Source organism: Vipera berus, assembly GCF_964194415.1.
Source record: "Vipera berus genome assembly, chromosome: W".
In the NCBI taxonomy this organism is placed as follows: domain Eukaryota; kingdom Metazoa; phylum Chordata; class Lepidosauria; order Squamata; family Viperidae; genus Vipera; species Vipera berus.
Window position 1 is genome coordinate 35,523,929 of NC_138210.1, and position 16,707 is coordinate 35,540,635.

Consider the following 16,707-nt stretch of genomic DNA (forward strand, 5'->3'; position numbering starts at 1 on the left):
GTTGTGCGCAAATGTAGAAAGAGAGAGCACTATATATACTCTCTTGGTCACCTGTTGTCTGCTTTTCCAGTACTATTTATTTGACTACATGGCTTCATTCATTGCCTCTTTCTCCATTATGTAGATCCAAAACACCCTAAAACAGGACTTTGACTATAAAATGCTTAGCACACATATATAAACTCTAGTTCATTGAGATAGGGTAAAAGTAGCAGCTCACACAGCTTGCTGTAATGATCCCAAAGGAAACATTTATGTATGTGTGTATGTATATGTATGCATGTATATATGTATATTTATTTAAAAGATGTGTATGGCCGTCCATGTTATATAAAATAACTCTGGGCAGCTATTTATTGCTAGCAATTATGTAAACAAATCCTTGTACATATGTCCATCCAGATCACTGAAGTAGATCTGGATAGAGGATGAGGAACAAAATACTTACAACAGCCCCAGTGGGTCCAGGAGCACCTCTCTCACCAAGTTTGCCAGGTTCACCCTAGAAGAGGATGGGAAAAAATGGATAGAGGCTGGGAGTTATTTCAGGGAGAAAAATCAATGACTTTCATTTCACTCTTCAATATGTCTCCATGCTAGGGCAGATCTAGGATATTTGGATTTTTTTGGCTTGCTAACAAAGAATAAAGGGAGACCGATATTCTTTGTTAGCAAGCCAAAAAAAAATTTACACAAATATGAGCTGCCACTGCTGTGGCTACTGCCTGTACATGGCCTTGGGCTAGGCTGAAACAGGAAATAAGATTTGTCCCGTGTCTAGGACTAAGCAAGTGTATTCTGAATGCTTAACAAACATTTAAAACATACATACATACATCATACATACATATATATATATATATATATATATATATATATATATATATATATATATATATATATATATATACACACACACACACACACACACATATATATATATATATATATATATATATATACACACATATATATACACATATATATATATACACACATACACACACACACACACACACACACACACACATATGTATGTATGTATGTATGTATGTATGTATGTATGTATGTATGTATATATTCCTTGATAAGATTAAAAATGCGAATCCCAGGCATATTAAAATTAACAAACTAAGTGAACACTGGGATGAAATAGGAAAAACTAAAACAGTTTTTATTGTTAAAAGATCAAGCTTTCGTTGTCTAACTGCCAACGTCGTCAGGATGGAAATGCTGGGGTGGGGGGATCGCGTTTATACTGTTGGTGTCTCTGCGCTCCACTCATGGAGCGCATCACTGGTCTGTTTGTTGAGGCTAATAGAACTGACACTCAGAGAAAATCACACTCTATAGGAATGAATACGAGTCGACTCGAAAGAATATGGCCGGTTGAAACAAACAGAGCGGTGATGCACTCTATGAGTGGAGTGCAGAAACACTGATGATATAAATGCAGTCTCCCCACTCCGATGATTTCATCCTGATGACGTTGGTAGTTAGCCAATGAAAGCTTGATTTTTAATAAAACTGTTTTAGTTTTCTATCTTATCCCAGTGTTTGGATCATGGAGAAATCTCAATACCTGCACTTCTGCCTTGGGTCAAAGATTATTCTGTACAGAAACATATATTCCCTTCCCATACTGGGCTTCTGAAAGGCAACTTTCTTTTACACAAGCAAACTATTATGTAGGAATGACCTTGGGATACAAGAGAAAGAGTCACAGCCTTGGCAATGGTCAGATAAGAGGCAACTGAGTTCACAGAAGGAATGGGTGATTCTGTTAATGTAACTGTCAATGCTGCAAACATTGGATGTTTTGCTCTGACAATATAAGAGGCAGTCTTTTCCTTTAAACTGTTTTGCTTTGAATCCATGAAGCTGGGGGCGAGGGGGATCAGAATGCTAACCCGGCTACAGAAAGGAAGTGAAACTTGGCATGTTAAGCTAATTGGAGAATGTGATTTATGACATGCAATTAAGGGAGGGAATTGTGTATGATAGGATGTGTTCAGGGGAGGAGAATTCAGATTCTGGCATCCTTCCATGAGTGCCAATGCTTCATTCTCATTATTATAGACTTTTTAGAATAAACAATGCTGGAATGTTCTTTGATCTGTCTCATTAGTCGGAACCATGACAGTAACTTTACAATAAAGATAGAACTGGTACTCCTGGGTGTGCTTCTTATCTAGATTACCTAAGAGGGCTGACTCAAAAAGTATTTTTTATTATTTAGAAATTCTTCAATATCACTAGTATTCCATTTTCATTTGGAAAAACAACCTGTTTTATCAACAACTTCCTCTCTTCAATTCACAGTCTAGACCATGGGTGTCAAACTTGCTGTGTTACATGACATGTCACGGCGTATCGTGATGTATCGTGACTTTTTTCGCATTGCTGGAGCTGGGGTGGGTGCGGCCTCCACATGATGCAACCGGCCCACAGGCTGGCAGTTTGACACCCCTGGTCTAGAGTGATATTTACAATGAACTGAAGCCAAATAGATCTTGAAATAATCTATTTCATGTGTATTCAAGTGCAGTTAGTGCTTCTCTCAATAGATCTATTTATACTTCAAATAGTTTGTTACTGAATATAGAGTTGTAATCATTAAAACAATCATGAAGGCCTCTCAGAAAATTGATTAACTAGTGGGTTCTGATAATGACAGGAAGATCTGACAATCACAGAGAAAATCTATCTATATGTTCACTAACAGATGAGAATGATTTGATGACATGTAGTTAATAGTGGTAAACTGGCTCAATAGTGTCTGAAACAGTACTCAATGAGTAGTCCTTAATGGTACTACATGTACATGGCACATGTACATGTATCTACATGTACATGGCAGGAAGTAAGCAGTGGGGTACCACAAGGTTCTGTCTTAGGTCCAGGACTCTTCAATATCTTCATAAATGACTTAGATGAGGGAATAGAAGGGGAACTCATCAAATTTGCAGATAACACTAAGTTGGCAGGAATAGCCAACACCCCAGAAGACAAGCTCAGGATCAAAAAAGATCTTGACAGACTTAAAAAATGGGCCCTATCCAACAACATGAAATTTAATGTGGAGAAAAGCAAGGTTTTACACCTAGGCAGGAAAAACCAAAGGTACAAATACAGATTAGGTGAAACCTGGCTCAAAAACAGTAACTGTGAGAGGGACCTTGGAGTCCTAGTGGACAATCACTTAAACATGAGCCAGCAGTGTGTGACAGTAGCCAAAAAAGCTAATACAATCCTTGGTTGTATAAACAGAGGCATAGAATCAAAATCATGTGAAGTATTAGTACCGCTTTATAAATCCTTAGACCACACCTGGAATACTACATCCAGTTTTAGTCACCACATTACAAAAAAGATGTTGAGACTTTGGAAAAAGTGCAAAGAAGAGCAATACGATTAAGGGCCTGGAGACAAAAACATATGAAGAACGGTTGCAGGAATTGGCTATGGCCAGTCTAGAGAAAAGAAGGACTAGGCGTGACATGATAGCAGTATTCCAGTATCTGAGGGGCTGCCACAAAGAAGAGGGGGTCAACTTATTTTCTAAAGCACCAGAAGGCAAGACAAGTAACAATGGATGGAAACTAACCAAGGAGAGAAGCAATCTGGAATTAAGGAGCAACTTCCTAAAAGTGAGGACAATTAACCATTGGAACAGCTTGCCTTCAGAAGTTGTAGGGGCTTCATCACTGGAGGTTTTTAAGAAAAGACTTGACAGCTGCCTATCTGAAATGGTATAGGGTCTCCTGATTGAGCAGGGGGTTGGACTAGAAGACCTCCAAGGTCCCTTCCAACTCTATTGTGATTAATTGTCAATATAGCATATACATGTGGATTATTTGTGCAACCAGTTCTGAAATGAAATTTACTTTTATGGTAAATAAATATTTTACTGGAAAATAATCTCAGTGACATGAACCAGGAAATAAGTCAGAAGGACAAATAGAGGGAGATATAATATAGCCATCAGCTGTCCTTATTTCAGACGTAGCACTGTACAGTAGGTAGTCTTTTTTGAAAGTTGCTCCTTGAAGTATTGAAAGCTGTGGTTCTGGTGTCATTGCTTTTTCATGGGTTGAGTGCTAACTAGGCTGGTCATTTGAGGGAGAAAAGTAGATGTCATCCTTTTATTTCACCCATAAAGCATGTGATTCAGGAAGCAAATATGAAGTTCTACTTACAGCAGAGCCTTTAGGTCCAGGGAATCCCATCACACCAGCTTGACCTCTTGCACCAGGTGGACCTGCAGCTCCAGGGCGACCATCTTGACCAGCAGGGCCCTACAAAGAAAAGGAAACAATAAGCCCATTAAAAAAATGGGTTTTCTTTTGCAAAATGTAGGAGTAATCCCAGTAAGCTCTCTCAACACTTACAGCAGGTCCAGTCTTGCCATCAGGACCAGGACTACCAGGGCTACCAGTCAGACCCTAGAAAAGAAAAAAAAGGAAGAATATTTGTGAATTGGGAAAGATGGTGTGATGGGATGTAATGAGGAGGTGGGAGAGGCTGCATTCCAGAAGAGTAACAGTTAAATCAGCCCATATATCATGTGTGTGACAAAGAGAGTGAAGACAGGTCCTCCATAATAGTTCACAAAGTATATTATAAAAGCAGATAGTAGTGTCTTCAGTTTGGTAAGTTTTTGTCTATAGGAGTGAAACAAAAAAAAATTCAGCTTGGAAGAATTACCATATGTCATTTCAGGGGTTTGGGCCTGATAGATGGGGAAACTATGACTATGTTATCCTTGCCTCTACATTACACAGTCTCATTTTTATGCTATAGAAGCTTCTATAATGTCACAAAGATAGTGGGCTATAACTCTTAAATTGCACAAGTTAGACTAGACTTCGTATGCTTTAAGGCAATAAAAGTACCTGTTAAAAACTTTAAAATCCTAGTTTTCTGTTTTAAAACACACAAACTTTTATATAAGCCAGGGGTGTCAAACTCAATTTCATTGAGGGCCGCATCAGCATTGCGGTTGCCCTCAAGGGGCCGGGTGGGTATGGCCAGGGTGGGCGTGGCCTACTGGGTAGGCGTGGCTAGAGTGCATATGGCCTACTGGGTGGGCGTGGCCAGCTCTACATCGTTCGCATCAAGGGTGCCTATGGAGGCCTGGGTAGGAGTGGGACAGATCTGAGGGTCTCTGGCAGGAGGAGGGTCTCTGGGCCAGGGCCAAGGCAGTGGGGGCCGTTCCCTCACTGTTTCCAGGATGGCTTCGCGGGCCGCATGAAACCACTTTGCGGGCCGCATCCGGCCCCCGGGCCTTGTGTTTGACATGTCTGATATAAGCTTTATTTTGTAAGAATCCCTGACTGGGCATTTCTTTTGTGAAACAAATATGCCCTGCACTTTAAGGGTTTCTTCTGCAGCTTTTGTGTTCAATTGTGTTTTGACTATGTTTGTCTCTCACTTCCTTCCAATCACCTTAAATTGTGCAGGCTTTTTGAATGATCAATAAGTTTAATCCATGGTCATCCAAATGAGTAATGTTTTGATCAGAGGATGAGTCATTTTAAAAAACACCAAATGGAAAAGCATCATTGGTTTATCTTAGTATTTTTCACAAATGAAGGCAAATATATGTGTCCCAGGATAATGTTGCAGGATCCAATCAGGGTCAGTCACCAGGAAGTACAGGTAGTCCTTGACTTACAACAGTTTGTTTAGTGACCATTCAAAGTTACAATAGCACTGAAAAAAGTGCCTTATGACCATTTTTTGCAGTCACCACCTTTGCAGCATCCCCATGATCATGTGATCAAAATTCAGATGCTTGGCAACTGGTTCATATTTATGACCGTTGCTCTGTCCCAAGGACATGTGATCACCTTTTTGCGACCTTCTGACAAGCAAAGTCAATGGGGAAGCCAAATTCATTTAACAACTGGGTTACTAGCTTATTAACTGCAGTGATACACTTAACAACTGTGACAAGAAAGGTCGTAAAATGGGGCAAAACTCACTTAACAAACATTTCACTTAACAACAGAAATTTTGGGCTCAATTGTGGTTGTAAGTCGAGGACTACCTGTATTTTTAGTATTAATTCATTGTTGCTTTGAGGTTTTATGTTAGTTTGAATGGATTAATACATGGATTGATTTGATTAGGATTAGGGTATCCTAAGAGAGGATGATGATAATGGTAATATCTTAAAATATTTCCCAATGAAATAGGGACAACATGCAATAGAGTGAGTTTACAGTGACAGTTTTGTCTTGAAGTGAGAGCTAGGAAGCAATTTATTCACCATAACAGAATCTAAGAGCTAAACCATTGGTAGAGCAACTTGATTTCTAAATCCTAAATTCAGATTGCAGCTGGTATATTTGACTTCATAATCTTTTCTACATTAAAGTTTATCACTCCTGGGAAAAAATGGGGTTGTGAAAAAGGATGATTTGTGTGTGTGTCATTCACAGTGTCCTTTCAGTTCTGTTTCATTGCTGATTATTTAGGGCACGGCTGTCAAAATCACTGCGTCACATGGCATGTTGCGATGTGTCACAACTTTTTTCACATTGCCGGAGCTGGGGTGGGCGCGGCCTCCTCATGATGCAACTGGCCCGTGGGCCAGCAGTTTGACACCCCTGATTTAGGGTCTTGATTTTCCTTTTTTCTTTTTTCCAACCAACAAAGTCTCACCTGGAAAATGCATTCATATCATAATGCTAAACGGTCAATCAGATCATGTTATATGATTATACCAAACACCAATCCAAAAGGAGCCAAGGTTTTCTGGATTAGCATTGCCTTTTCATGAGTAAAAATATTTGCTCTACAGTAATTCACATATGCCCAAAAATGTAACTAAAATAGAACAATAAAACCACTGCAAGGAGCTTAATTCCTTTTAACCTAGTCCTATTTATTTCTCTGCTTCATTATCCTATGAGTGAAATAAGATAGTTAAAAATAACCTTGCTACTAATTCACTTAATTGGGGAAAGTGGATTACTTTGCATATGGTAAAATCCCGAATTACTGTTTATGACAGTGTTTCATATAATAAAGAAGAAACTAGGTGATATATCAATGTGCTTCACTACTGTAGGGCCTAAATGCTGCACAGGGGTGGACAGGGGTGGTAGAATGTGCCCCATTCCCCACTGTCTAGGAGCCCATGGGGCAGTATGTGAATATCTCCCATGGTAAGCTTGCCATTTGCTTACCTTGGCTCCAGGAAGACCAGGCTCACCAGGGCGTCCAGCTTCACCAGGAGATCCTTTATGTCCAGCAGGGCCAGGAGCTCCACGTTCACCAGGAGGTCCCTGGAAGAAGGAAAGGCATCAAGAAAAGCTACAAAGAGCAGGTAAATCCTAGCTTTCTTTCATTTCTCCCCAGTTTAAGAGGCCTCTGTGTGATATTAGGACTATGAAAAGTGTATGTAAGAAGGAAAGGATATGCCTGGTGCAGCAATGGATGGCTTCAGCTGCAGATATTATACATGTTCATGAAAACAAGATCTGAGGCAAAGCAAACCTCAAGACTCTATCAAAAGTCCAAAGCACAACCTGAGCAAGAATTGTAATACAGCCTGTAGTTTAGGCAAACTAACATGCATAAGTTTGAAATTCTCTACCTGATGTGTACTTGGAGAATTCTAATGTGAGGAAGGGACAAAACATGAGACAGAAGAAAGCAATATGGACAGGGAGGAGAAAGCATGAAAGAAATGAAAAGAGACATTGAAACTGCCTTCCAGGCAAGATATGATTATTACAAAAAAGCACAAGAAAGTCTCTGGAGATTTCAGTGAAGCAAAACGTATGGGAAAGCAGGGATCTTATTTACATTATTCTTTGGCACCCAGGAGTGATAGCAGAGTACCCAGGACTATTAGACAAGAACTAGGTGTGATAGCAGGTGTTAGCAGTCCCACTAAGAATAAGGACCCTAGAGGTTTGCAAAACAGGCTCTAATACCATTCATATGAATAAACTTTCCTACTTTTAGTTAAGTGAGGTTGGCCTCATCCCTACTGAATTGCCTCAAAACCTGGTTAGGTCATCAGGTCTGGAGGCCTAAGGGGATGGCTGAGATACTAAAGTGGCTCCATTGTTATTAACATCTGCTGTTCTCTCTTAGCCTCATGGTTTTTATTCTAAACATTTTTAAAAAATAATTGTCTTTTATTTATTAACTTTTTGCCATCTTGTTCCATGCTACCAAGAGTCACTTTTTTATAAGATAGGTGGCCCTCCCTGTATATTTGACAAAAAACTAGCCATCCCTCTTAGCTCCTATAAATCCTCACAGTACTATTCAACTGCTTCAGACAACGTTGAAGGGTTAGGGTTATAAAAAGGATGTGGCAAGGAAGACCTTCATTTTTTTTCCTGTTTCCTAGGTAATAAGAACCCTGGATATCTGAGTTTCAGTATGACACAAACTCATTGAACATGATCTTGAGCAATTTGCAGCCACAAATGTGGATACCTATACAGGTGAAACTCGAAAAATTAGAATATTCCGGGTGGCAAGGCGTCGCCGGAGGCAGCCATTCTCAGGCTGTCAGCCCCGCGGCTCCGTAGAGCTGCCGAAAACAGCGCCGATCAGCTGTTTCGGCGGCTCGGAAGCCCCCTCCTCGGGAGAAGAGGAGGGGGTGAGCGCCCAGGTAGGGGTAGAGCTCTCCGGGGCTGCAAGAACTTAAAGTTTTGGCGGCTGAAGGATTGAGCCCCCCCGAAGCCTGGGTTTGCTCCCGACTGCGAGGCGCTTCTGCTCCGGGCTTTTTGGAGCAGAACAGGGCGTCTGCAACCATCCCTGCCAGCAAGAGAGAACTTTGGAGAACTTGGATGCAGGCAGAGCGATACAGGAGACTCAGGTGAAAGTGGATTTATGATCTTTAACTCAATGGACTTTGCGGAGTTTGAAAGTGAAAGTGCGTAGCAGGCAATAGTGGGTGAAAATGGCGGCTAAATCTTCTAAAGTTCTTAGAGGCGCGGGGGTTTCTCCGGTGCAGCAGTCTTCGTTGCAAGCTTTATTGCCCCCTGCACCCGCACCTGCACCAGCCCTTACAGTTAAAGATTTGCAGAATGTGATGCAAGAGGCTATGGAAAAGCAATCGCAACAATTAGCTGAGATTATGGATGAAAAGCTGGATGAGAAGTTAACAGAAAAACTAGCTGAGGTTATGGATGAAAAGCTGGATGAGAAGCTAACAGAAATAAGGGCAGACATCTTACTTGCATTTCAAGGCATGGCTATATGTATTGAGCGTTTGGATGAAAGAGTGGAAGATCTTAGCCAAAATAATATCAGATTAGACGCAAAAATGTCAGAGACTGAGAATTTGGTGGAGAAAATTGATAGTGATACAGTATCACGAGATGGAGTTTGCTGTGAGAATCAGAGGCTTAAAAGAGGATCCTAAAGAAAATTTGAAGGAAATGGTTTCTGAGGCTTTGGAAGGGGTGCTGGGGCGACCAGCAGATGTAATTATGGAAGATATAGACAAAATTTTTCGTGTTAATTCGTGGATTGCAAGACAAAGGAAATTACCCAGAGATGTGGTGGTTTATTTTACAAAGAGAGCAATTAGAAATGAGGTTATTCAAGCCTCTTACAATACTAAATTTTCAATTGCTGAGCAAGAAGTCTTGGTTTTAAAAGAGATCCCTCCAAGAATCTTAAGGAGAAGGAAGGAATTTGCTTTTTTAGCACAAGAATTAAGGCGACGTGATATTAAGTTCAGATGGGAGATACCAGTGGGTATGGTGGTGATGCATGAAGGTACGAGACATCGTCTTACTACAGTGATGCAGGCACGTGATTTTTACAGTAATGTTTTAAAAGCAACCCCCATACCACTTTTGGAATCTACAAAGAAGAATGGCGACGGAGAGCCTCAATTATGCAGTGAGAACTTACAAGGTGCTGAAGGAACAACGCAGATAGATGAGAAAGCTACAGGAGTGGATCAAATTTCAGTATCATCGGAAGAGGCTAGAGACCAGAGGATGACGCGTGCTGCTTCGAGACGAATGAGACGAGAACAAGATCAAGACCAGCAGAAAGTCATGGGACTTCCAAAACGTACCTATAGCGAAGCTGTGGGAGGGGCGCGACCTAAGAAAGTACAGGGGATCCTGGAAGAAGCGCTCCAAAAGCTTCGGGTCGCGAAGGATGGCGACAAAGTTTCTAACTTGGAATGTTAATGGTTTAAATTCACCGCAGAAGAGAAAGAAAGTTTTTCAATATTTAAAACAATTTAAGAATGATGTTATTTGTTTACAAGAAACACATATTAGAGTTATGGACCAAAAGTACTTATTAAATTCAAGACTGGGTACACAGTTTATTGCCTCTGCAACGGACAAGAAAAATGGAGTGGTTGTTTATGTTAAGAATACCTTGACAGCGGAGTTAATTGAAGCAGATAAACAAGGTAGATATGTTATAATTGAACTGTTAATAGAAGGCAAGAAAACACTTTTGGTTGGATTATATGCTCCTAATCAACAACAAGCAGACTTATAGTTTACTACACAGCAAGATTACTCAGTTGGATTATAAATCTTTTATTTTTATGGGAGACTGGAATGGTGTTTTGGATGTACAAATGGACAAGAGTGGTTCTTTTAAAAGTGTCCCAAGTCATGCTAAACTGCCTAAATCCTTTTTTCAGATGAAGGATGATTTGGAACTGCGAGATATTTGGAGAGAAAGAAATCTACAAGAAAAGGACTATACTTTTTTTCCGATAGACATCAATCTTTTTCTAGGATTGACTTTATACTAATTACCAATGATTTCTTTTCTAGGACTAAGAAGATTAAGATTTGTCCAAGAACCATGTCTGATCATAGCCCAGTCTGGCTAGAGATAGACAAGGATAATAGAGATAGGCGCTCCTGGCGTCTAAATGAGAATCTGTTTAGAAATCAGGAAAATGTGGATGAATGTAAAAAACAGATGAAGGATTTTTTTGAAATTAATATGCATAAGGGTACTTCTATTGAAATGGTCTGGGATGCTAGTAAAGCTTACATGAGAGGTGTGTTAATATATTTGAATAACAAATATAGACGTAATTTGGAATTTAGGAGGAAGGAATTAGAGAATGAAATTAGGGGAAAAGAAAAGGCTTTAATTTTGAATCCATCGGACGTGAAGATTAAAGAGGCAATTAATTTATTAAGGGGACAGTTCGACAAGTTGATGGCTGATCAAGTGGCAACTAATCTACGGTATGTTAGACATAATACTTTTTGCAATGCCAATAAACCAGGTAGATGGTTAGCTTATTTGTTAAGGAAGAAGCAAAGGGCTTCTAATATAGATAGAATAGAACATAAGGGTAAGGTAGTGTATCAGCAGAGTCTTATTAAGAAAATTTTTGTTGATTTTTACTCTAAGTTATATGCTAGAGATAAGATTAGTGAGGTAGATATTGATGTATATTTGATGAATGCTAATATTCCTTTTCTTACACAAGAACAAAAGGAAGAGATGAATCAATTGATAACTGAGGAAGAAATTTTGTCAGCAATCAAACAATTGAAAGTGGGCAAGGCGCCAGGGACAGATGGGTTGACTGCTGTGTATTATAAAAATTTACAGTTAGAGATGGTAAAGCCATTAAGGGAATTGTTTCAGACAATTCAAATGGGAGGAGGGGTGCCTCCGTCTTGGAAAACTGCTTTTATTTCTTTGATACCGAAGGAAGATCAGGATGTCACTCAAGCAAAAAATTATAGACCAATATCACTTTTGAATACGGACTACAAGATATTTGCTAAGGTTTTAGCTAACAGATTAATGAGGGTACTGCAACAAGTAATTCATGGTGATCAAACTGGGTTTATAAGTGGTAGACAAATGAAGAACAACGTGAGGCATATAGTTGATTTGTTGGAATTTTTGGAAAGAAACAATCAGATCCCTGCAGCGTTGATCTTTTTGGATGCTGAAAAAGCTTTTGATCAATTGGATTGGCAATTTTTGTTGAAAGTATTAGATAAAATGAATTTTGGGGATAAATTTCTACAACCAATTAGGGCACTATATCAAAAGCAAACAGCCCGTATAATAGTAAATAATAGTTTGACCGAAGTATGTAACATTGAAAAGGGCACAAGGCAGGGGTGCCCGTTGTCACCTTTATTATTTGTTTTAACATTGGAGATATTACTGATTAAAATACGGGATTCGGAAAAAATTAAGGGAATTCAAATAAGAGATCAGGATTACAGATTGAGGGCGTTTGCAGATGATCTGGTTGTTACGGTGACCCAGCCTGAAGATTCAGTTGTAGAACTGATGGAGATAATAATGCAATATGGGAAAGTTTCTGGATTCAAGGTTAACATACAAAAAACTAAAATGTTGTCTAAGAATATGACAGTAGCACAAAAGGCTGCTTTAGAAGGTTTAACGGGATTTGAAATTGTCAAAAGGGTTAAATATTTGGGGGTATATTTGTCACCCTCAAATGCAAAGCTATATAAAAATAATTATGAAAAGCTATGGGGAAAAGTTCAAAAAGAATTGGACAGTTGGAAAAAACTACAATTGTCTCTATTGGGAAGAATTGCAGCAGTGAAAATGAATGTTTTACCGAAATTTCTATTTTTATTCCAAATGATACCTATTCTTAAAAAGGATTCAAACTTGGAGGAATAGCAAAAGGGTATTAATAAATTTGTTTGGGCAGGGAAAAGGCCATGAGTTAAATTTAAGATTATGCAGGATTCGCGTGAGAGAGGTGGTCTTAAAATGCCTAATTTTAAACTATATTATGAAGCTGCTGCTTTGTCAGCGATAAGTGATTGGATTAATCTAACACAAGTGAGATTATTAAATCTTGAAGGTCATGATTTGCTATTCGGTTGGCATGCATACCTATTGTATGATAAGAAGGTGGACAATGTGTTCAAGGTGCATATTTTAAGACATGCTCTGTTGCGAGTTTGGAAAAAGTATAGACATAAGCTAAATTATAAGATACCTTTATGGGCAATACCGAAACACGCAATAGAAAATATAAGTGTTGGGTTTAAACATGATGTGACCACATATAAGGAAATTTTAAGTTTGGAAAGTAATGTATGGCATTTGAAGCCGTATAATTTCTTACGAGAAGAAAAGATTGTTCAAACTTGGTTTCAGTATGGGCAATTACAGGCCAGGTGGAAAGAAGATCAGAAAATTGGTTTTTCAATGACTGATGAAAATTTCGTAAAGCAAATTAGAAATCAAGGTCAAGCACATATTAAACGGATATATCTTGCACTGATAGAAATTGATTCAGAGACAGAACTTGTTAAAGATTGTATGATAAAGTGGCCTCAGAATTTTCAAGAAGTCATTACAATGGATACTTGGGAAAAGATTTGGGTGAGAAATGTAAAATTTACGCAAGCTCAAAATTTAAGAGAGAACTTTTATAAAATGTTTTATAGGTGGCATTTAGATCCTAAAAAATTAGCAAGTATGTATCCGAACTGCCAGCCTAAATGTTGGAGGTGTGGTGGTGAAGATGCAATGTATTTTCATATATGGTGGACCTGTAAGAAGGTTAAAGCATTTTGGATTAAAATTTGGTGGAATATGCAGAAGATATTTAAGAAAAGGATAAAGTTTTGTCCGCAATTGTTTTTACTGGGTATTATTACGGACACTACTGTTGTGGACACTAAGTTGATGTTGAATTTAATTACGGCAGCAAGACTTTTAGTAGGGCAATATTGGAAGAAGGAAGAACTGCCGACTATAGAAGAATGGACTTTAAAAGTTTCCAACCTGGCGGAAATGGCAAAGATCTCAGCGTATTTGAAAGACCATTAGCAACAGAGATATATTGTGGAGTGGAAAAAATGGATTGATCATATCCAGAATAAATATGGGACTAAAAAGTTTCATTTAGCATTTGAATAAGTATTGATGTGATATTTATATTGCTTGTAGTCATTTTCTAAGAGTTAAAGTGCGATAGATTTAATAGTTTATTGTTGTTTGCATATGGTAGATTATGATTGTTTCTACTTTTATACCTTGTATTTAGCTCTGGGAAGTTGGGGAGGGGGGAGGGGGAGGGGTTGGGAAGAGGGGAGGGGGTTGGGAGGGGTTTTGTTTTGTTTTGTTATAAATAAAATGTACTTTAAAACTTTTCAATAAAAAAAAGAAAAAATAGAATATTGTGCAAAAGTTCATTTATTTCAGTAATGCAACTTAAAAGGGGAAACTAATATATGAGATAGACTCATTACATGCAAAGCAAGATAGTTCAAGCCGTGATTTGTCATAATTGTGATGATTATGGCATACAGCTCATAAAAACCCCAAATCCACAATCTCAGAAAATTAGAATATTACATGCAATCAATAAAACAAGGAGTGTACATAGAACAATATCGGACCTCTGAAAAGTATAAGCATGCATATGTACTCAGTACTTGGTTTGGGCCCCTTTTGCAGCAATTACTGCCTCAATGCGGTGTGGCATGGAAGCTATCAGCCTGTGGCACTGCTGAGGTGTTATGGAAGACCAGGATGCTTCAATAGCGGCCTTCAGCTCTTCTGCATTGTTCGGTCTCATGTCTCTCATCTTTCTCTTGGCAATGCCCCATAGATTCTCTATGGGGTTCAGGTCAGGCGAGTTTGCTGGCCAATCAAGCACAGTAATCCCACGGTCATTGAACCAGCTTTTGGTGCTTTTGGCAGTGTGCGCAGGTGCCATGTCCTGCTGGAAAATGAAGTCAGCATCCCCATAAAGCTCGTCTGCGGAAGGAAGCATGAAGTGCTCCAAAATCTCCTGGTAGACGGCTGCGTTGACCCTGGACTTAATGAAGCACAGTGGACCAACACCAGCAGATGACATGGCTCCCCAAATCAACACAGACTGTGGAAACCTCACACTGGACTTCAAGCATCTTGCAGTGTGTGCCTCGCCATTCTTCCTCCAGACTCTGGGTCCTTGGTTTCCAAATGAGATGCAAAAGTTGCTCTCATCAGAAAAGAGGACTTTAGACCACTGAGCAACAGACCAGGTCTGTTTTTCTTTAGCCCAGGTAAGACGCTTCTTACCTTGTTTGTTGTTCAGGAGCGGCTTGACAAGAGGAATACGACATTTGAAGCCCATGTCCAGGATCCGTCTGTGTGTGGTGGCTCTTGATGCACTGACTCCAGCCTCAGTCCACTCCTTGTGAAAGTCCCCAACACTTTTGAATGGCCTTTTCCTGACAATCCTCTCCAGGCTGCGGTCATCCCTGCTGCTTGTGCACCTTTTTCTTCCACACTTTTCCCTTCCACATGTGCTTTGACACAGGACTTTGGGAACATCCAACTTCTTTTGCAATTACCTTTTGAGGCTTTCCCTCCTTATGGAGGGTGTCAATGATGGTTTTCTGCACAACTGTCAGGTCAGCAGTCTTCCCCATGATTGTGATTCCTACTGAACCAGACTGAGAGACCATTTAAAGGCTCAGGAACCCTTTGCAGGAGTTGTGGCTTAATTAGCTGATTAGCGTGGGACACTTTGAGCCTAGAATATTGCACCTTTTCACAATATTCTAATTTTCTGAGATTGTGGATTTGGGGTTTTCATGAGCTGTACGCCATAATCATCACAATTATGACAAATCTGATTTTTCGAGTTTCACCTGTATATTGGTACTTCTAAACAAATTATTACTGTTTTAGATGTGGTTTCCTTTTGGCTAGCCTATACAACTTGGAAGGGTGGGGCAAAAAAAAGCAAAGGTTGTATTTTTATAATCAGAAGTCAGCTCCAGATATAGAAAAATATACAACCACTAAGATATCTAGTGTCATGTCTTATATATTAAATCTGGACAGCCCATAAGAGATCAAGGGAACCTTTAGCTATTTCTAGCAGGTATCATATTTTAAAATGTTCATTTAGTGTTCTGACTCTAGAAACATCTCCCACCAATTAACCCAAGTGCTTCTCAGTCAATAGTTGAGATACCTATTTGAGGTGGGGTGGTATTTTTACATCTCTCATAAAAAAAATAGCTCTGAGACTACAACCCACCTTGGGACCAGCAATGCCATCAGCACCAGGGAAACCACGGCTTCCAGGAGCACCCTGTGACACAGGATTAAGAAAAGAAGTGAATAGTACATACCCATTATTGCTACCTAGTAAACTACAAAGAGATCTGTCCCCTCAAAATGGCAATATGGGGTCATTTATTTGTCTGTGACTAGAAAAAGACAGTCGCAACAACTTTAATAACCAGCATTCTGCTAGAAAGGACACAAAGTTGAAAGGTAGAATCATAAACTAAATGCCAACTTCAGATTCAGGATGATATCCTTCTCTCAGGAATTATAATTCAGTTCCCTGATTAGAGTCAAAAGCACCCATTTGTCATTTTGCCTGTTGCCTTAAATTAGCACATATGTCTTTCAAATAAAGGAAAGGCTATAAAAAGCCATTGCCATGTAGAACAAAAAGCTTAATATCTCCCAGCCTATTACCAGAGGAAACAGTAATACCCTACTTTAATTTAGTTTCCTTTGAAATGTTGCAATACTCCTTGGATTATGGATAACTTTTCCCCATGAGAACATTCCTCTGACTTATTAAAATTAGTTAAATCTTCCCACCTAGCCTACTTAAATTTCATCTGTAATTTACAATAGCTTAGCAATTCCCAACCAATATTATGAACCTGTAAGACAGATGCACCTTTCTGCACATGTTCGTCCAAATTT

General features: G+C 39.3%; 1 protein-coding gene across 1 annotated transcript in view; it reads right to left on the minus strand.

Moving 5' to 3' along the window:
- Nucleotides 1-16,707, minus strand: part of LOC308676257 (uncharacterized protein) — a gene marked incomplete at its 5' end in the record, with an annotated part of 69,619 nt that overhangs the window by 30,252 nt on the left and 22,660 nt on the right. The window contains 4 exons of the mRNA XM_081342071.1: nt 449-502; nt 4,233-4,298; nt 7,197-7,295; nt 16,022-16,075. Coding sequence (XP_081198197.1) covers nt 449-502; nt 4,233-4,298; nt 7,197-7,295; nt 16,022-16,075 — 273 coding nt within the window. The remainder of the gene's footprint in view (nt 1-448; nt 503-4,232; nt 4,299-7,196; nt 7,296-16,021; nt 16,076-16,707) is intronic.